General features: G+C 38.1%; 3 protein-coding genes across 3 annotated transcripts; 1 reads left to right on the top strand and 2 right to left on the bottom strand.

Moving 5' to 3' along the window:
* Window positions 1-273: 273 nt before the first annotated feature.
* Window positions 274-3,423, bottom strand: LOC134794571 (uncharacterized). The gene is made up of 2 exons (XM_063766379.1): window positions 3,096-3,423; window positions 274-1,253 (listed from the first exon to the last, which is right to left on the bottom strand). Exons 1-2 carry the CDS (start codon window positions 3,214-3,216, stop codon window positions 274-276), a joined length of 1,101 nt encoding a protein of 366 aa, XP_063622449.1. The 5' UTR covers window positions 3,217-3,423.
* A 1,862-nt stretch (window positions 3,424-5,285) lies between these two features.
* On the top strand, window positions 5,286-6,515 carry LOC134794281 (replication factor C subunit 3). The gene has a single exon (XM_063766036.1). It carries the CDS (start codon window positions 5,383-5,385, stop codon window positions 6,448-6,450), a length of 1,068 nt encoding a protein of 355 aa, XP_063622106.1. The 5' UTR covers window positions 5,286-5,382; the 3' UTR covers window positions 6,451-6,515.
* A 217-nt stretch (window positions 6,516-6,732) lies between these two features.
* Window positions 6,733-20,914, bottom strand: LOC134794282 (uncharacterized). Its single transcript, XM_063766038.1, has 4 exons — window positions 20,682-20,914; window positions 17,994-18,118; window positions 8,752-8,889; window positions 6,733-7,188 (listed from the first exon to the last, which is right to left on the bottom strand). Exons 1-4 carry the CDS (start codon window positions 20,825-20,827, stop codon window positions 7,016-7,018), a joined length of 582 nt encoding a protein of 193 aa, XP_063622108.1. The 5' UTR covers window positions 20,828-20,914; the 3' UTR covers window positions 6,733-7,015.
* Between the last annotated feature and the right edge of the window lie 1,119 nt (window positions 20,915-22,033).

Below are 22,033 nucleotides of genomic sequence, written 5' to 3'. Positions count from 1 at the left end.
GTGAACATTGTTGCGTAGATGATAAGAAGTTTGCCTGAGTTGGAGTGGCACGTGTCTCATTTGACGTTGGACTCACGTATGCGTTATTTGAAGCATCATCAGCTTGGCTGTGGCCTGTAGTAGGACGTTCCTGCTGTATCGCGACAGTCCTCAAAACATATGGAAGATTTTGCCTCACTTCAAATGCCTGGCATAACTGACTTGTTGCCGATTCAACCTGTAAAATTACAAAGAATATACTTTACATGTTGTGTTTGCAAATACTTACAAAACTTAAAACTTTCCATAAAATAAATTCATCTTGTACTTTACCTGGCTTTCACTTGTTTTATGTGAAGATGGTGCATCATGTTGATCTTGTTCAAAAACAGGTGGAATATTCCTCAATACTGGAGGGACTTTATCAGCAGGATATGATAGCCCAAAAATTTGTATTAAAAAAGCACCGTTCGGGCAATGTTGGAAGGAATCTAGTAGTCGTTTTAAAGTCGAAATGTTGACGTCATGGGAATTTTTTCGAGCCAGATGGCCAACTTTTTTAGCCCATGGAGTATTAGGTTCTAAAACCTCTATTATGTAGCCTCCCCGGACTGCTGCCCTAACATATGACTCCATGTGCCGTATCTCCACGTTAGTATTATCGACGATAATAGGGCTTAAACCGCGTCCAATTGCTTCTTGTACCCTATTTTGATTCCATAAGTGTGCCTCGGGAAGCATATACCTCTGAAATTCATATCTTCCTCTATGCATGAAAAAGTCATCGGTGCTAAATATGAATGATTTATAATTCATGCTTGGGCACATCATTTCAACTAGTTGCCGTGCTAAGAAAGACTTGCCGCTCCCAGGTAGACCTCTCATTAAAATCAAAGTTCTACTCCCTTTATTGTGGTATTCAACAATTTGTTTAGTTTGTGGCGTCCATATACTTATTTGCGAGTTGATTGGTCTTTGTTTAGGAAGCTGTTTGGGGTAAGCTCCTTTGGATTGTGACACTCCAGAATATGATAATTCAGGTTGTAATACCAGCATATTGGCATTTTGTGGGTTTCTTGTTACAGATAGACTTTCTGTCTCTTTAATTATGAGTTCCACAGTTCCAGTATTCTGCGGCGTTGGTGACACAGTTAGATTTCCCGCAACATTGTGTGAAGATACAATTGTTTGATTGGGTGTTGGTACATTATTTGATAATTCGCTGACAGAAGAATCATCTGACATGTTGACAATAATATCAACTGCTTCAGTCACTGTAACCCAAAATTGTATTATTAAAATAAGATTGACAAAGGTAATGCTTTAGGAATAGGCTGACTGCAACATGTTTGCAATAATTGTGTCGCTTAAACTTCAAACTCGGATAAATCCATTTGACCCTCTCAGCAAAGACCTTTTCTTCATACCAAAATTGCATAATCTGACAGATAGATTAACCCGAGTTTGAAGTTAAGCGACTCAATTACCAAGGGTACATAAATAATATCTTAGTTTATGTACGACCGGTCTGGCCTTGTCTGTAATGACCCTGTCTACAATCTATTGCCATTTATTTGTCGTGATCCACTAGTTAGCTTCCAGTTGGTCGAATCAGAAGATTTTTAGCCAACACAATAGAGAGGAGAAAAAAAGAGCCCTGGAGGGTCTAGCCTGATATTATGAGGGATGACATGCATGCTAATGGTCTCACAAAAGATGATGCTAAAGACTGCAAAATAGTCAGAAAGTGGACCCTGGGCTCCAAAGCAACACTAGTAATAAATGGTTAAGTAACTAAAATGGGGAAAAGAATAGTGGGAACTAATGTTAATAATAGTAGTTCTTCCCAGGAAATAATGTAACTGGATTTAATAGCATAACTAGAAGTCTTAGAAGAAATATTGTTTGTTCATTATACAAGTATTTTGCCACCCGTCCAGGAATTTAAAATGCGGATTGTGAGCTTAGTAGTGAAGCAAATTCTTTTAGTTGTTATCTAAAACAGCTCCATTGTGTCAATCTCTGGGAATAGGTACCAAATTAGAGCATTTGATAAATTAGGATACAATACATTTATGAGTTGCTCTTGGCAATAAACATAAAATAAAAACCAACAGTTCAAAATATAGAAAACATTTTTTGTTTTAACAATACATTACTTAATTAGCAAAAAAGTTTCTAGAAACTTTCTGATTTCATAGACACATTAAGTACTAGAGTTGGTAATTAAATTTAGATTAACCCCTGGAACGCCGAACCGACAAACGTACTTGTACCCGTCAGATGCCTAGTGCCGGATCCGTCCCATCCCCCTCAAATGCCGGATAGGCTCGCGTACGTGCACCCGTCAACTGCCGCGATAAAAAAAAAGTGCTATTGTGCAAATGATATAAAACTCTACTTGTAAGTGTTTAGATCTCAAAATTGTAAAAATATAATACAATAAATTTGGTGACTGATAAGGCACAAGGCAGTTGAGACAGTTTGTACAGATCTGGGACTAGGCAGTTGACGGGTACAAAAATTGAAGACCCTCCGGCAGTTGACAGGACTGGTACGGATATGGCACTAGGCGTCCCAAGGGTTAAAAATCAATAATGAAGGTCAACATAGAATAAGTAATATTTTTATGCGGAATAAGTTTACAATAAATAAATATAAATTACCTGTGCAGAACAGCTTGTATTGACTTTATTCCCATGTATACTGGTATTTAAAAACATAATATTAACAGTACTGATAGCAGCTATTATGATATTGGTAACATTGTTTAATGACACAAAGTAAATGCACTTATGTACCCAGGTATCAAGGACATCTATACCCCCCAACCCCCCATTATAGATTTTACATCCTTGATAACTACATATTATTTTGTCCTAGTACAAATCAATTTATACAAATAATAACCATGGTATGAAGACAACATGTTTTTTTACTGTACAAGAAAGCGCGAAAACTTAAGAAAACTAAACGTACACCTTTGCATTGTCTTTATTTTGATGTTTTGCGCGTTTTGTTTGTTTACTGCGCATGCGTCATACGAGATTACGCGGGGGAAATTAGTAATACCTAGGTCTACTGGAAAACATCAATAACTATAAATAAATACTTACAGTCCCCACCACAGTGCTCCACGATTGCGCAGACTGCATCTCGGGTCATCACTTCACCGAATAAACTCATCACAGTGTCAACAACTCTCGTGAAATCTGAACTCTGATCCTCAGGATTCATTTTAAAGGAAAATTAATCAAAACAACTGTGTTATTTATACCTAACGACTAATATAAACGTGCCATCTGTTTCAATTAAAACGTCTTTATCGTTAATTCTGTTTTCCGTTTTAATACCAGTTGTAAACATAACGTGTTTATTACGAAACACAAAACCATTACGCTCCATAATCGCTAGCGAAAATGATTTTGATTTGACGTGTATTTGACGTATAAACTTTGTGACATAGATGGTAGGATCCTATAGACGTGGTATACGCGTGCGTCCGCGAGGGACAAAACATAAGCAATGCGACACTATGATTGATAGAGTATTTGTTGCCCATCATAGAGCCATCTAAATTGAAAAAATGCCCCAGAACGAAAATACTGAGGGGCTACAGCGAAAACAGAAATTCGCAAATTGCGGGTATCTTTCTCTTTTACTCCAATGAAGGCGTAATTGGAGTAACAGAGAAAAATGCCCGCAATTGACGATTTTCACGGTAGCCGTCCTGGCGTCACAAATTAGTATTCTTGCGTCCGCACCTCATTTTATGGGTAATATCGGTCATTATCGGCGGTTGAATTCGGCGAGCCAAATTGGGGTTTGCGTCCGCACGTCCTGATTCGATCGGGAAATTTAATCAGCTTGGTGAAAAGTTGACTAGTCTGGATACGCCTTTATTCTTCAATAAGCCCCCATTCGCACGACAGCTTTTTCAACGCGCGTTAAAAAAGCGCTTCAATCTGTCCGCACTCTAAATTCGATTTAACGACTCAGGCTTAAAGTCGAAAATCGAACAACGCTTGATAAAAAGCGCCACCTCTGTCGTGTGAATAAATACACATGTATCCATTTGTGTCATTCAATCGCTTTTTTAACGCGCGTTGTAAAAGCGCCCGTGGGAATGGGGGCTAAAAACACTAAAATTGCTTATGGTTCAGATATTTTTTAAAGGAAGGTGTATACGTACATACCAATCCACGTAAGGGATCTACACATCTTTGTGATTTATTAACATAACAGTGAGCAGGGGTAGGAATAATATATAGAGTCAGATTAAGAAAAGTCTGCAGCGGATTTGATAGCCCACGCAGTGCACGTGTTATTTTAAACGTCAAACTTCTATGAAATTATGACGTATAAATAACACTTACACTGCGTGGGTTATCAAATCCGCTGCAGACTTTTTTTGGTCCGACTCTACTTACTTTACTCTTTGTTTGGGTAGGAAACTAGAGCGTTCGAGCATTCTCGGGTTGGCGCAACTTGACGTCTCTTTACGTGCACACCACAGATAAGATAATTACATTAATAGGGAATATTAGGCAAAGCTCTGCGTAGGTGGCACCTTTGTGGCACATACAGTAAACAAACCACATCAAACAATATAATACAACCACATTGACACGTCATGGCCTACCGCGAAACAAGAAAATCGAAATTTCGTTATCTAATCTCTCTATCACTCTTGCATATTCGAGCGATAAAGAGGCAGATAACTAAATTTTGATTTTCGCGTTTACCGGTAGGCCTTTGTTAACAAACCGCATTGATGCATCAATGTCATACTATTTTATTGTCTGAAAAGTTGTCAAAAAACAGTTTAAGGCACAGAGGGCCTACCGCGAACCCCGTTCGACGTATTGCTTCTTTGTTCCACTTGTAAATTCGTACGTAAGTGTGACAGGGAGGCAACATATCGAACGTGCTTGGCGGTAGGCCCTCAGTATGTATAAGTTAGTCTATGAATTTACTGAGTCGGTAGTGCCATAAATTTGAAAGGGACAGCATGATTCGTCCCTGAGCCGCTGTGAATCTTCGGTTTTGTACGAAGTTTTTTTCCTGTACGGTCGAACTATTACGTATTTTGTACAATGAGTGCGATTTGGTGCGATATTATGTCATGGATCATCCCGTCTGGACTGGCCTTTATATTATGTATTATGATCAAATCACCATGTGTATTTCTTCCTTAAATAAACCATAGTCTAAAGAGCTATTCGCGCCAAAATGATTGCCAAAATTGTCATTGTCAAATCAAAGTTTTTTTTTTTTGATTTGGACAGCCGGTATTATTATTACTTAAACAAATTTTACTCAGTATTTTAAGCTATTAATATTATTGTAAGCTGTCTTAGTCTTAGTTCGTTTAATCTACACTAATTAGCTATCGGCCCAACAATGAGTTTGTGGGTGGATAAACATCGTCCAAGAGATTTGACGAAATTAGATTTTCATAAAGACCAGGCCGTTCGCTTAAAAAATCTAGTTCAACAAAGCGATTTCCCACATTTACTCGTTTACGGTCCTTCTGGAGCTGGTAAAAAGACGCGAATTATGTGTTTATTGCGGGAACTATACGGTTCAGGTGTGGAGAGGTTAAGGCAAGAAACCATGACTTTTACTACTCCATCTAATAAGAAGCTTGAAATAATGACTGTAAGTAGCAATTACCATATCGAAGTTAACCCAACAGACGTCGGAATTTATGACAGAGTCGTCATTATGGACTTGGTCAAGAATGTCGCACAAACTCATCAGATAGATTCTTCTGGGCAAAGAGAATTCAAAGTTGTGATCTTAAACGAAGTCGATGACCTTACAAAAGATGCTCAGCATGCCTTGCGCCGAACAATGGAGAAGTATGTGTCCACTTGCCGCCTTATTTTGATAGCGAACTCGATTTCGCGTGTAATACCTGCTATTAGATCGCGATGTCTGACTATTCGGGTTCCTGCACCTACAGAGAAAGAGATTGCTTCAGTGCTACACAATGTCTGCAAGAAAGAGGGCTTGAATCTGCCATCGGAGCTTGGTTTACGTATCGCTAAAGCAGCTGATAGAAATATCCGAAGGGCTCTGCTAATGTGTGAAGCCTGTAAAGTTCAACAATACCCATTCACTGCAGATCAAAAAGTTCCTGAACCTGACTGGCAAGTGTTTATAAGAGAAACGGCATCAATGATTCTGTCCGAACAGTCTCCAAAGAAGTTAGGAGAGGTGCGCCAGAAGTTGTATGAATTAATAATACATGGTGTGCCACCTGACATGATTTTTGGTGGACTTTTGAAGGAATTGGTTCGGAATTGTGATATGGCGATGAAGTGTCAAGTAGCAAGTCATGCAGCCAAGTTTGAACATAGAATGCGTCTCGGTAACAAACCAATATTTCACTTGGAGGCTTTTGTTGCTAAATTTATGGCAATTTATAAAAAGTTTGTGGAGGAATCCATGGGAGATATGTTTTAAACAACATCTTGACACAGTTCTTTATTTTTGTATCTTACTAAATAAAATTTTAACTACATGTAGAATTTTGTTTGTAATTGCTCTCACATTACATTGCAATATTTTGCTTTCATTAGTTAACAGTTATTGAAAATGTGTATGGATTTTGTAACAAAATTGAATTTAATACTATAATTAAGAATAAAACAAACTATTCATTACTTATTTTCTGTGTCACTTAAGAATACCCTTAATTTGGCAGTGTCCAAGATACTACAAATACAAAACCAGTATCATTGATACTACGATATTGAGCGCAGAGGAGGTTTGAACTCACAACCTTCCGTGATTTCTGCCAAATTAAGGGCTAATTTTATTAATAATACTAACCAATAGTCATAGTTTTGTTCAAAGTAAGCAAAGCATCTTATTTTTTACAAGCTTTTAAATGTGTTATTAATGTTTTGAGCTATTGCATTTAAAAATTTTTTTTTAGTTTTCTTCCATGTTTCCTTAAAGTCTTAAACAAAATATGTCCCAAGGCATGATAGACACTTTCTACAAAGCTATGTTTGGCTAGTTATGACTAAATGAAAGAACTGTACTGGTAATAATATTTGACTGGTATCTTCCTTGCAAAAAGCCTGAAGTTATCTACCACAGCATGCATGATTGCTGTGACAATCTCGTTGGAGAAATGGTCCAGAACTGAGGTCTTCGCCTGGAGACCAGCCTCGATCATGTTCAAATCCAGGAAGTCTGTAATTAACAGGTCCCATTAAAATTCTTTAAAGCCATCAAAATTTCCCATTCAAATATCAAACTTAACGTCTAAATTAATTTGGGTAAAAATCGATCAAATCAAAACTCGAATTGTAATTGATGAATTAGTTTGTATCTGGGTTCTATCTATACCTAAGTTCACCTACATAGTATGTGTACGTGTGGGTCTATTTGTTTCGAGTGTTGCACAGTACTAGAGTACATAGAGTTAGACCAAGAAAAGTCTGCAACGATTTTGATAGCATGAGCAGTGCGTGTTATTTATACATCATAATTTCATAGAAGTTTGATGTTTAAAATTACACTTGCACTGTGTGTGCTATCAAAATCGTTGCAGTCTTTTCTTGGTCTAACTCTATGTAACGCGTATTTTAATGACATTATTTCATTTTCTATTTTAGTTTTTATTTATTTCAAATTTCAATAGGTAGGTAATAAATGTTTGTATCATAGGTTTTCTTTAACACCACATAATCTTAGGGATCAGTGTCACTTAGAAAAGTACAGTCCGCCTGATGGTAAGCAGTTACCGTAGCGTATACACGCTCATCCTGCGGTTTCATACGTGTGTTACTTGACCCTTCACAATCTATTTAGTTCATACCATTGCACGTTGGACTAACTATGCTGAGGTCACAAGGCCAATCTAGCCTAGCATAAACCTAAATATCTCGTAAATATTTAGACAAGTAGTCAAGTAATTACATAATTATCTACTGACCCTTGATCTGCTAACTGCATAGATACTGCAAATGTAATTTTCTTGTTTACATATCGAAGTTGGTCATTAAGACAGCACTTCGCTAATGGCTTCTCTGATATCGTATGCGATTTGCAATACAATACGGCATTTGATCGATCGATTGAATTCGTTGCTCCTATTTAGCCAGCAATTATCTAAAATCGAATGGCATTTGTTGCAAGGTCTGTAGGTCTTATCGGTGATTTTCTTGGAATAGTTATTTATTATAAATATCAATATCTTAATGATAATTATTATTTATTATAGATACATAATGAGGTCAGCTGGGCATTGCAACTGGCAACTTACGTCAGTCCTCTTGAATTAGGTAGGTACCTAAACAAAACCTAGTACTTAGGTATTAAATGCTTAGCTCAGCGTGTGTCAATATTACGCAATCGCCGCAGAGAGGCATACATTGTATGTAATATTTGAGCTCCGGGGAGGGGCAGGGGGAAGGGGGGAAGCTGCCACCTCTGCTCCTACCTGCCTACGCCCATGAGGGACAATTTCAACTGCGGGGTAATTTCAAACGGTCGAAATACCTTTCATGTTTTACATTATTAACTAGAGTCACACACAAGTACACAACACATCTTTCTATCTGGACATATGTACATATATATATATGGAACTCTAGTTATGTGACGTGGACCAGTTCGTTGGTGCGCACATCGCGTTTGCACATACCTATTCGTTGGGGCACACATGTTCGCTCGGAATTATATGAACGGGCCTATCTTTACTTTTGAAATCTTTGATATAAAAGCGAACTTTAAGAAAAATATGATCTTTACTGTTGTTAATTGGCTGTAGGAAATACGTAGGCGTGCGTCGATTCCTCACTGCGATCCGCTCCGGTCCTATTAGGATGTAGTCTTCGTTGTTCACGTTAGTGCCAGCCCAGGTGTAGGTGATGTTGCTTTCTACCTCTTCTGTAATCATAGGTACATAAATTATTAAATGTGTAAAACTAAATTTAATGGCGTTAACGACGTACAATCAGCGTCGTATAGTAGGTATAGCATCAAAAGTATTCAAATAGTTCGGTACGCCATACATAATTAGGTATTATTATGTACCTATATGGTGCACCAAACTATTTGGATGCTACCTACTTACTATTTGACGCTGACTGTACAAGAACGTTGATACCGCCGCTGTATATGCCAATTTGTTTGATAAAATGCGTGATTTTCGCCTTCGTCGATATTATGACATTCAATCATCACTTATTTTATCACTAAGGAAATTAACAGATAGGTGTATCTATTAGAGATGCAACGGATAGTTGTTTGGCCGGATACCGGATACCGGATCTCCGGCCTACCCATCGGCCGAATATCCGGTATCCTGCCGCCGAATATTCGGCCGGCGGAACTACACCTACATTTCGGTATTACAGGTGCGCATTGTGCAGGTTTTGATATTTAATTTATTTTTAATTTTAATTTGACCTGTTTCCTAGTGAACATTCGCGCGGAATCATTTCTAGGTTCGAAATGAGTGCGCGTGCAAGTTAGTGGAATGTTTAAATTGTTTTATAATAATAAACGAGTACGATTATGACTGACTGTTCCTTAAATTCAATTTTGTTTACTCCGAAATCAAGCAATGTTACTATCCGGTATCCGGCCGGATAGCAAGTCACTATCCGGTATCCGACCGGATATTAAAATAATGGCCGGATAGGCCGGATACCGGATAGTAACCGAATATCCGGTGCATCTCTAGTATCTACTGCGGACGGTAGAGGTAGGTAGACTAGGTAGGTACACTACACTGTGCCCGCGTCAAGTAAAGGTAGGTACCGTTCGAATTCAGATTATACCAACATTACTACAGCAGTAGGTATTGCTTACTACTACTACTACCTACTTTACTTTTTTTATCCAATATAGTCCTCGAAATAATCCAACAGTTAGCGCCTAGCGGATCGTGAGTACCTATATAATACATATCTACTGGTTGGCGACGGGTTGAAATAAAAGTCTCCTACTAAGCCTAGTCACGCACCGAATTCCCAGCTCCTCAGATTAAAACAGATCCCTTTTATGAAACGGAATATTCTGTTGTATTAAAAGACTTCATACTGAGGCGGATAGTACGCATTTTAAGCCCTTCTGCATGGGTAAGCCAATATGGCAATATTTAACGAGTACCGTACACAATATTATGCGTTGTAAAAATGAATTGGATTTTTAGGGATAATTTCTGGAATCTCAACCTCGGGATTAGGACTTCGCCAAGTGATGACGGTACCTTAAGAGAAAAAGAAAGAATCGGATTTTGTAAGTAAAATACATACTTACCTATATGTAGAAGGTAGCTACATAATACCTAATTAAATGTGTCTGCTGCTGAAAGTGTTTTAATAACTCTTTGAGCGCTAAAATAAAATACAAAAAAAAAAGAGCAGGTGACTGATGTACTTTGAATCGCGCGGGCCAGTATTCTGCTGGGTCTAGTATTTGTATGCACAATGTCACCAACTTAAGTATGTATTTTCGTTTTGATCATTTATTGTTCAGAAATCTTACAGCAATTCATTTCTATTCATCGTAGAAACTGGGATGACATTATTGATTTGTTAACTTAGGTACTCAACTGCGATGAAATCTTCGACAGTTCGTACGGAGTTATCAAAGACAAATAAATAATAAAGAATGTTAATGTCTAATATAGGTAAAGTCGCATTTTATTTCGTAAGTTAGCGCTCTAGTACCTAAGCAAGGTCTTGGAACCATCTAATGGGTATTTTATACTTACTTCATACCCGCGGCTTAAGGTGTTTTCACATTGCCCGATCCTATATCGGATGTCGGATACGACTACAAAAAAGCATAGAGTAAAAAAGTGCATATTTATATTTTTTTATCCATTTATTTATTTTTGTGGTTCAAAAGAAAATGTCAATGCAAATATAAAACCACATGATGCCGTAAGGCATTTTCTAGCAGCTGTTTTTCTCCAAAGGTCATCCGACATCCGATATCGGATCTGACCTGACATTGTGAAAACGCTCTTAGTTCGCATGCGTTTCGATAGTATGAATGTGTGGGTTTTTAGTCCCATTTAGGCTTACCATTTCTAAATGTCATAGATCATCAAAATTGGTTTCGTAACTGCAAAAAGGATTAAAATCCGCGAAAGCCGAAGGCAGTTTCACGTAGGGTTTAAAACATCATGATAACATCCAGTGAACGCTCCGAGAGTGTAAAATTAAATGACATTAAAATATTGTGTTAAGAAGAGGTCAAATTATGTGGACAAAACTGAACTAACTATTCAAGACCTCGCTAATTTCAAACCATCATAAAAGACATTCGTATGTAGATTCCTATGCTTATTAGCTACTGGTCTCTTATATAAGTATGCCTCTATCGATTAATTACCAAACGCCAATCAACGAGCGTTAATACTACCCTAGTAGCATTTTCGTTGGGGCCCACGGTGCCAACGGTAGGGAAAACGTTGGGATGAGGTTCGTTCCGTAGCCAACATTAATTTTGTATTGGCCCACCATCGCATTTACCAACATTCGCTGTGGCACAGATGCCCAACAATGGGCCTTTGTGTATTTTGGTACCGTTGGCTAAACAACGATAATATTCGTTGGCCCAATGATGACATATATCGCATTTACCAACATTGGCAGTGGCAGTGATGCCCAACAATGGGCCTTTGTGTATTTTGCTACCGTTCGCTAAACAACGATAACATTCGTTGGCCCAATGGTGACGAATACCGCATTTACCAACATTGGCTGTGGCACGGATGCCCAACAATGGGCCTTTGTGTATTTTGGTAACGTTGGCTAGTCAAGGATATCATCCGATGGCCCAATGATGACAAATATCGCATTTACCAACATTGGCTGTGGCACTGATACCCAACAATGGGCCTTTGTTTATTTTGGTAACGTTGGCTAATCAACGATATCATCCGATGGCCCAATGACGACAAATATCGCATTTACCAACATTGGCTGTAGCATTGATGCCCAACAATGGGCCTTTGTGTATTTTGGTAACGTTGGCTAGTCAAGGATATCATCCGATGGCCCAATGATGACAAATATCGCATTTACCAACATTGACTGTAGCATTGATGCCCAACAATGGGCCTTTGTGTATTTTGGTAACGTTGGCTAATCAACGATATCATCCGATGGCCCAATGACGACAAATATCGCATTTACCAACATTGACTGTAGCATTGATGCCCAACAATGGGCCTTTGTGTATTTTGGTAACGTTGGCTAATCAACGATATCATCCAATGGCCCAATGATGACAAATATCGCATTTACCAACATTGAATGTGGCACTGATGCCCAACAATGGGCCTTTGTTTATTTTGGTAACGTTGGCTAAACAACGATAACATTCGTTGGCCCAATGGTGACGAATACCGCATTTACCAACATTGGCTGTGGCACGGATGCCCGACAATGGGCCTTTGTGTATTTTGGTAACGTTGGCTAGTCAAAGATATCATCCGATGGCCCAATGATGACAAATATCGTATTTACCAAAATTGGCTGTGGCACTGACGCCTAACAATGGGCCTTTGTGTATTTTGGTACCGGTGGCTAAACAACGATAACATTCGTTGGCCCAGTGAGCACAAATATCGCATTTACCAACATTGGCTGTGGTACTGATGCCCAACAATACCAGTTGAGTTTGCTTGTGGCGTCACTAGATGGCGTTACTGTCTCCAAACATCGAAGTTATAGTTATTTTCTCGATTATTCCGGATATAATCATAATATTTTTTAAAAGTAACTTATAAATCTAATAGCTATAACTATAAAATTTATACATAAATTTAAAAAAATGTATTTTACCAACATTTTCTCAATTTAAATCTCAAAAAACATAAATCTCGCTTACGAAGTTTCGAAGTGCGGTTAGTATATATACAAATTAGAGTGTATAGTAAGTGTACTTGCTTCGGCAGTACATATACTAAAATTGGAACGATACAGAGAAGATTAACAACAACTGCTGCCTAGCCTAGGGCCTTCATGTGGATACAACCAATGCCTACCGTAGTGTAATTGTAATATTTATCAGCAAAGGCCCAACGTCGTATTACACAACCACTTACTTAACGTAGGGTAACTGTAGGACTCGTAAACAAAAGCCCATTACATAATTAGACTGTAGGCACACTATAAATTACACAACTATTTACCTACGGTAGTATTGTAAGAATCCTACACAAGGCCCAACGTTAAAGTTACAATGTTGGCCCTTTGTAGGACAAGCTGTGTTGGGCCTTCAACCTGGTGCACGACTACCTACCGACCTACCTGACTTGCCGTTGGGTAATTGTTGAATTTGCAAACACAAGCACAACGAAAAAATTGCCCTTTTTTATTTTTTTGCAGTTGGCCCTACAGCAAGCCATACGGCCAAATGTAACAATTAACCAACCATCAAACAAATGTGTATAGGCCCAACCACGGCCCAACCAAAACCACCACCGTTGAATAATTGTATGATTTATTTAAATAGGCCCAACGAAAAAATTACTCTAATGGCCCTCTGTTGGGAATCTTCGGGAGGGCCTTTGTCGAGGGCCCTCCAGCAAATCGTACGGCCAAATGTAACAATTAACCAACCATCAAACAAATGTGTATAGGCCCAACCACGGCCCAACCAAAACCACCACCGTTGAATAATTGTATGATTTATTTAAATAGGCCCAACGAATAAATTACTCTTATGGCCCTCTGTTGGGAATCTTCGGGAGGGCCTTTGTCGAGGGCCCTCCAGCAAATCGTACGGCCAAATATAACGGTTGTCCAACTAATACGTAAACAAAGGCCCAACAAAATCCCTACAAGAAAATGCTATTAGGGTAACAACCTTCATTATTGTTAGAAACTTCAAACTCGGTTTAGTAATTACCCATGTCTGTTGCTCTTACAGTACCTATAGACCACGAGCCACGAACAGATTTCCATGACCAATCGCCCTCCCGGGTGATAACTCGTATATTGGTTAACGGCTATGTATGATGATCCCTCATGGACGTCAGCTGGCGCTCCGTTGGTGGGTTGAGGAATGACAGCCACCGAGACATGTAAAAAAATTAAATAAATTGTGTCATCGCCTCCCAAGATAGTTTAGATGTTATTATAAATAAAAAAAAACGTCAGCCGGTTGTATAGCAGTAGAAACACCGTCAGCTACTTGCATAAACGTGTAAAAAATAAGCGCTGTACCTGTACCTACGTTTTTATCGAACGAGCGAGCGAAGCGAAGTTCTTACATTCGACTTGGATCACGCGGCTGGCTAGCGGCACGTCCCGGCATTTCGATGTTTTTAAGCTGAACTGTCAGAAGATAGTTTGATACTCAAGAACTTAAGTAAATTTCTTCTAATTTAAATGAAATTGGGTAAACGTGTAGTTGAGGGCATTATATTTTAGTCATTAAATTATGAGCAGACTCGATCAAGGGATTATTGAGGTAGAAGAGCTTAGAAGGCCAAAAAGCTGTTTGTGAGAGGTCTTGCTATTCTGGTCATTTTATTTGCAAAAAACATGGTCGAATTTAGTATCAATTGAAAGTACTCGGTTTGCACTTTTATAATATCGATTTTAAATTTACCATTTTTAAATAATTAGCAAGATAAAAATAAAATAATATAAACATAATATAGGTATTTGACATTTGACAGGAAATATTTCGGCTTAGCACAGATACAGTTTATTATAATCTCTATGATTTCTATGATGACTTAAATCCAGGGGAAGGACAGTCCTATATAAAGCACTTTATTCGAAAAAATAGCGACATCTATATTACCTAACGCTAAATTTTTTTTTTAATATGGCTTCACTTTATTTCGTCAGAACGTCTTAAAAGTCTGGTATCCGGTATCCAGGGCATGGATCAAACAAAAAAATACTGTTGAACAGATTATTTATGGCCATCGTTGCCATGGAGGCGATTGTTACAAAAAAACAACTTTGTCAAATAAAACTCAAAATATTATAACACCCCATTTATTGTCTGTACTACGACATAATTGAGATAAATAAAAATGCTTTCAGTTTTACAATGTCAAAAGAAACCAAGTTTTCATACGCCATCACAGTTGCTGAGAACTTTATTACCAAAAAAATTCAAAAAATATTTGGCGGGTAGATTCACAACCTACTGCGTGTAATTGTGTTTCGTGGTCAATTGTGTGTTATTCAAGTTAAAAGTACCTAATCTGTTTTCGTGTATTAGTAAATATCCTGAAGGCCTTTCTTCAAAGTCAAAGTTTTTTACGTTCGCAACATACTTAGACGCTATTATGCCCCTAGCCCCCTGATATTGACGTTGATATTTCTGGTTAAGAATTACAGATGGCATTTCAAAATGGATGCAAAAAAGTTCCACGAGAGGGCTCTCTTTGTCCTATATATTTATTATACATAGGTACTACTCTTTGCTTAAATCTATCAGTCAAGGGCTCCACAGCTAGACCTTGCAATAAATCCAGGCGATTTTTGATCCATTCAATCCATTGCCGCCTATAGTGCGACATAATAAAATAGTAGAAATTAAATAAAATGTCCATACTAAATTGTTGCCATGTGTAAGCATTTTACATGCATTTTACGTCAAAAATGTGACAGTTACGTAGAAAGTGGTGCCCTCATTTATTTTCTACTATAGTTGGTCAAGCAGATCTTGTCAGTAGAAAAAGGCGGCAAATTTTAAAACCGTAGGCGCGAAGGAATATCGTCCCATGGAAAATTTGAATTTCGCGCCTTTTTCTACTGACAACATTTGCTTGACCAACTATATTTTATGTCGCACTATACGAGTACCTAAGTAGGTGCAACAAATTCAATCGCTCTATAATAATTTTTGGTTAACTGCGAGTTCTCAGTTCGGGGCGAACTACTAGTTATAGTAAAAACTAAATCATGAAACTTTGCATGTAGGATTCCATCAGGCATTTCAATAAACGCCTTATGGATTTGCGGACATGATCAACTGACGGTCTTTCCACCGCAATACAACCGGCTGACATTTTTTTTAATTCATGATAGCATCTAAACTATCATCTGACAAAGTATCAAGCGGGAGGCGATGACTGACGATATTTGCTCCTGGCCCGCGGTCTACTACAAAGCACATACAATGCACCATGTCTGTGAATTCTGTGAATAGTTACTTAAGTAAGTATTTGTTTTAGTTCCCCTTTGGCATGTTGTAGGTAATTATTAGAATAGACATTCTATTTTGTTAAATGGTTTGTAGACTTATAGGTCATTAGTCTTTATGTAGGTACCTGTTATTAGCTAAGAAGTTTGATGAAGCCTGTCCATACTTATATATTCGCGTATATCCACTTGTCCATGAAATAGGTAGTTTTCAGTGTCAGGTAATTTATTATAATGTAGGTATTTTGTAATTTGCACACTACTAAACATACAAGAGGGGTTTTAGTTGAGTTCTTTAGGGTTCCGTACCTCAAAAGGAAAAAAACGGAACCCTTATAGGATCACTCGTGCGTCTGTCTGTCCGTCTGTCACAGCCTGTGGGTTAAATACACACAGAAGGCATACAACGCTCTCCGTGTTCAATACAATAATGCGTTAAGGGCGCTGCTGCATCTGCCGAGGTTTTGCAGCACCTCGGGAATGTTCGCGGAGGCGCGTGTGGATGCTTTTACGCCACCATGCGAGAGCAACCTCAGCAGCGCGACGTGTGCGCACCAGCGGCAGCGCCCTGCTGACAGTCGTCGCCGACAGGCTTGACGGTCCATTTATGGGACACTGGTTGTCATTGCATGCACCAGTGTCCCATAACTGGGCAAAGTGATGTAACTAGTTAAGTAAGGTTCTATAATATTGTTGACATTTCGTTTTCCATTGTGTTTATGTGTATTTCTATTATGGGTTAAAAGCCTGAAATAAACGATTTTTTAATTTTTATTTACAGCCTATTTTCTCCGAAACTACTGGACCAATTAAGTTAAAATTTGGTACACATATGTAAATTTGTGACCCAAAGACGGACGTATAACGTAAACAAATGAATTTTAAATATGAAAGCCACTTTTGGGGGGTAAATGAGAAACTTAAAAAATAAAGTTTTTCTACTATATCGTGTTACATATCAAATGAAAGAGCTCATTGTGAGAATCTCAAATATATTATATATTTACTATTTTTGGATAAACAGTTTAGGAGTAATTCAAGAAAATATGCAAAAAAATACCATTCCCCCTCCCCCTTATCTCCGAAACTACTGGGTCTAAAATTTTGAAAAAAATACACAAAATAGTTCTTTACCTACAGATGACAGGAAAATCTATTAGAAATGTGCAGTCAAGCGTGAGTCGGACTTAATGTACGGAACCCTTCTTATGTAAGTAGTGTTACTTTAGTTCGACTCTTAATGATAATATTATGATTTCAAGGTAGGCACCTAGACTCAGACCGAGAAAAATCTTCAGCGATTTTGATAGCTCAGGCAGTGCACGTGTAATTTTAAACGTCAAACTTCTATGAAATTATGACGTGAATAACACTTGCACTGGGTGGGCTATCAAAACCGCTGCAGACTTTTCTCGGTCTGACTCTAGAAATATAAAGTAGGGTAAATACCTATTACCTATTATGTAGGTACGAAAGCTAATTAATCTGTAAGTATTTCGTCATCGTTCTTAGTTAGAAGGTATTTCTTAGAAAGTTAGAAGTTGGAGGTAGGTATTCAAAATACATATATTCGAAATAGGAGTACTCAGTACGCTTTTGTAACTTAACCGAGCAACACGTTTACAAAGCAAGTTTAAAAAGATCGAGAAATTTCAAATCATGAAAATATTTTGAATACTTAAGTGGTACCTCCGACTTGAGGAGAGAAGAGAGCAACCGGGCGACATTAGTACTTCAGTGGCGCGATAGATGGCGCTACTAGTTGATAAATTCGCTTAATTAAGAATGAGTTACACCGGCTATTATCTCATAATGTGGTTCAAGCGAAGGCACGGAGACCTAAATAAGACGTTTTCTTACGTATGTCCATTGTGATGTAGGATGTATATGGCTCCACCCTATCAGCAATCTTCATGATTATCTCGGCTCCAACATGAAGGTCGCTGTTGAAAATGGCCCCGCTTTTACCTCCGTGCAACTGAAACCTAAAAAAAATACTAGTAGGTACCGTATACCACCCTACTATAGTTTAAAAACTTCAATCTTTGGTCAAAAAATAACTACTTAATATCTTCGTTCAGGGTGTAGGTACCTAAATAAGTTATTTCAGAGTGTCAAGGCCAAATATTTTTATAAATAGAAGAAGAAACTCAGACAACAATAAATATATAGGAATGGATAGGTACTTATTTACGGATTGGACTATAGTTAGGTGCTAAATATACGTATTATCTACAGGAAACCGCACAATTATAATACTTGTATTCTTTTCATTGTGATTCAATTAGGTAAGAGACGTGGAACCTACCTACATTAAAGTCTTTAAAAACTGATTGCATGTTCTGCGGCCTTCTGCCTCAATTATGGTGAAATGCGAAGAAAATATTTTTAAATATAGAAAAAGAGCGTGGAGATGTCTACTTGGACAGCCATGATTATTTAATTCATTATCATAAAATGAACCGAACGAAGGCTACCTACCTCAACCTACTTAACACCTACTTGACCAAGACACCTTCAATGTTTGCCTCTGACAAAACCATCGGGGATTAAATATGTTACTGTACGAAACTTCGAGCAACACCGGCTTCCGACACATCGGAAGGGAGGGGCCCAAGCGATATCTCACCGTACAAATCTTTCTGCCATTTTTCGCGGGGGGAAAGGTGCACACAGTCGCACTTCTCACACACTTACATACAAAATCCAATCTGTAATGACGACACAAATACATAGAAAATGACACACGTCAAAGACAAATCTTGCAAACCTCGATCTCTTTTTGTGTACGGACGAGTGACAAGTGTCACAACACGCACACTAACACATTTTCGTTGAAGTATATTATTGTATTCTGAGAGATGAGAAGTCGGATTTGTCGCTCGACCGATCCGCAATTTGTACTGAGCGAGCAAAATCGATAAATCCAACAATTACATGAGACTAAAATATAATAATTGTGTTTGAATGTAATTAAACGTATGATATGTAAAAAAAAATATTACATGTGAAATGTAACACTTTCTTTTTGTAAATTTGATGTCCCAGACCTCTTTTTATAACAAAAAACCGAGCAAACAGGCATTTTTGTGCAGCAGTGTTCACGCGCGCGTCTGGACTCGGTCTAGTGAAAAATCCAAGTGCAACTAGTTTTATTACCCGCGGTAGATTAGATTGACGCGCTAATCTTGTACCTCGGCAGAGGGGAAATAGTGCGAATGCCGCCTCCCTTCCGTGTTGCTCGAAGGTACGAAACGTATGTAGTTCGAAAAACTAAGAAGTGTCCTTGGTCAGTGTAAAGGTAAAGTACCTATCTACTTACTTAATCCTTATAGTTAGAACCTTTTTTCTATTTCGTTGTATTGGATTGTAACGTGTAAAAAGGCTCAAACCCAGCTTATTCTTCTAAGTAACCCGTTTCTTTGACAAAGGTAATAAATCAAATAAGTAGTTAGTTTTTCCTTCCTCCCCGTATTGTCCGCAAACCGTGACTTGCGATCCTTATCCTTTTGTATCGTTCTGAGTAGCTTCAAAAGACTAATGATAAATAAACCCCCGGGCCCCGCTAAGATTAAACCGGCCATGTAAACATCACTTTTCTTTCGTGAAAGCAGGAAAATTATTTTCATGTTTCATTAAAAAGTTGCGGAACTTCTTTACTAGGAAAATGTTGGCGCTTTAAAATTTGAACTCAAGTCTACACCTTCCGATCACATTAAATATTAAGAGATTGACATATGTAGCAAAACTGAAAGTTCTTAGAATTTCAGAAACTATATTGTTTAGTAACTTTATTTTTGGTTATTGGCTTTCTGACAACGGGTAAGTATACATACATTTTCTTTATGATTGAATCTAGCCTCATAAAGTAATAAAACATTCCTCTAAAAACTTACTTTACTGCAACAAAAACTTACTTTTTATTGCATTTGTTATTAAGTGATGTGCCCATTCAAAAGAACTTCCAAAGTGAACTTAGAATAGGTATGTATGGTACCCACTTTTTCGACCTATTAATGTTCTTATTAGTAACGTCTTTAATATTCAATTAAACCATCGCTTTTATCGTCATGAAGTTGCGGACAGAGGTTCAACTGTATAGTAGAAATAAAACGTGTCACGTGCCACATGTAAGTAGGTCACAAGAAAAATGAGCGCTGGTGGCCTAGCGGTAAGAGCGTGCGACTTTCAATCCGGAGGTCGCGGGTTCAAACCCCGGCTCGTACCAATGAGTTTTTCAGAACTTATGTAGGTACGAAACGTATTGTTCTCATTTGATATTTACCAGTCTCTTTTCGGTAAAGGAAAACATCGTGAGGAAACCGGACTAATCCTATTATAGCCTATTAGTTTACCCTCTGGGTTGGAAGGTCAGATCGCAGTCACTTTCGTAAAAACTAGTGCCTGGGTCAATTTTTGGGATTAATTGTCAAGCGGACCCTTGGCTCCAATGAGCAAAATGACAAAATGTATCCCGTAAATTAAATGTAAAATCTAAAATACTAGTAGTCGGGAGAACAATTCATCCTATAATTTTTGTTTGCCCACCGTCGTTCTGCGAGCTTCGTCCACTTAGCTCCGGTAACGTTGACCCTCCTGAGCAGGAATGACACGTGCTGCTCTGGCAAGGTCACGGCCACACTGTTCACTACGGCCGGGTCGATCGGCCGCATACCCATATGGCCAGATTCCATCAGAAAGAAGAAAGTCCTGACGCCGCGGCGCAGGCAGTCGATGTCGTTCGCTTTGCAGGCTGGGAACGGCAGGGGATTGACTGGAAATAGAATACATATTTATATTAATAATTATTCCATTATGCAATGCAAATAAATGCAATAAAAGTTAATTGTGTCTGAGTGCATCCTTCTGTAATATTAGATTTGGGTGCAGGTGCGATGTGAGGCGGCATATAGCCACTTTGAACTAGAATATAATGCTAATTTAGGAATAACTAAGATTGGCAGATCTAATAAACCTATATTTTTTTCTAAGATACAATAGATTTATTTGCATCGGATGGGACGAAATGGCGGGTAAGAGGGGAGGCCTTTGCCCAGCAGTGGGACACTACTATAGGCTCATAATTCTCATAAAATAAAATAAAACTTAGATTATTTTTACTAAGTAGATGGCGGTGTTAAAATGTTTTCGGGAATTTAAAATGTAACTAGAATTATTAAGTATTTGACCTGGACTGTACAATACTGTAACTATGCGTCGGTGGACCTTATGCCTTTTGTAATAAGGTCCACCGATGGACATTTAAAAGTGTGGGCGATAGTACCTACCTAATGCAAATGAATGCATATTTAAAAAGAAACTCCGTGAATACGTTTAGAAGGATTCGAGAGGGAACGATTTACTGCAAAGCGTTTCTTAATGTGAGAGCTCGCAAGTTAAAAAAAATCTTGAATCATTTGAAATAAAATGTTTATATTGTATTAGAGTCTGTTCGGAAAGAGAAGAGTCCGCGAATGTATTGGGTACTTACATTATATACCACGATTATTCGCTTTCCACACAGACTACATGATACTTACCTACTTTTATGGAGCATTGCTGGATTTGTCTTAATTTTAGAAGTAACTATAGATAGGAATGTACTTCGGCTAAATTATTGTTTGATTTTAAATATTTTTAACCAGGAATTTGGACATAACTATACTGTATGATATGTTTCTTAATCAGATTGTGTTTCGCTATAGAGTCAAGCCGGGTTCTTTATGGAAATGCTCGGGCAGACACAATGAGTTTTACTTACCCATTTAAAATATAACTTACTTTTAATACTTTTCAAAGTGGTAAGCTTCCTTAGAAGAGCGCAAAAGTTAAAGTATATTAAAGTTGGTAACTCCACTAACTGCCTATTAAGTTAAAGTTATACATCCTATTTTTCCACC

The sequence above is a fragment of the Cydia splendana genome, chromosome 10 (assembly GCF_910591565.1).
Source record: "Cydia splendana chromosome 10, ilCydSple1.2, whole genome shotgun sequence".
Classification (NCBI taxonomy): Eukaryota; Metazoa; Arthropoda; class Insecta; order Lepidoptera; family Tortricidae; genus Cydia; species Cydia splendana.
The sequence above is the reverse complement of the archived record's forward strand: the minus strand, read 5'-3'. Positions and strand labels throughout refer to the sequence as shown.

Coding starts and splice junctions, on each gene's coding strand:
- LOC134794571 (XM_063766379.1), bottom strand. CDS start 3,216: ATGAATCCTGAGGATCAGAGTTCAGATTTCACGAGAGTTGTTGACACT. Junction 1,254..3,095: donor GGAGCACTGTGGTGGGGACT/GTAAGTATTTAT, acceptor TTTGGGTTACAG/TGACTGAAGCAGTTGATATT.
- LOC134794281 (XM_063766036.1), top strand. CDS start 5,383: ATGAGTTTGTGGGTGGATAAACATCGTCCAAGAGATTTGACGAAATTA.
- LOC134794282 (XM_063766038.1), bottom strand. CDS start 20,827: ATGGAATCTGGCCATATGGGTATGCGGCCGATCGACCCGGCCGTAGTG. Junction 18,119..20,681: donor ACGAAGCTCGCAGAACGACG/GTGGGCAAACAA, acceptor TATTTTTTTTAG/GTTTCAGTTGCACGGAGGTA. Junction 8,890..17,993: donor CTACATCACAATGGACATAC/GTAAGAAAACGT, acceptor CTATGATTACAG/AAGAGGTAGAAAGCAACATC.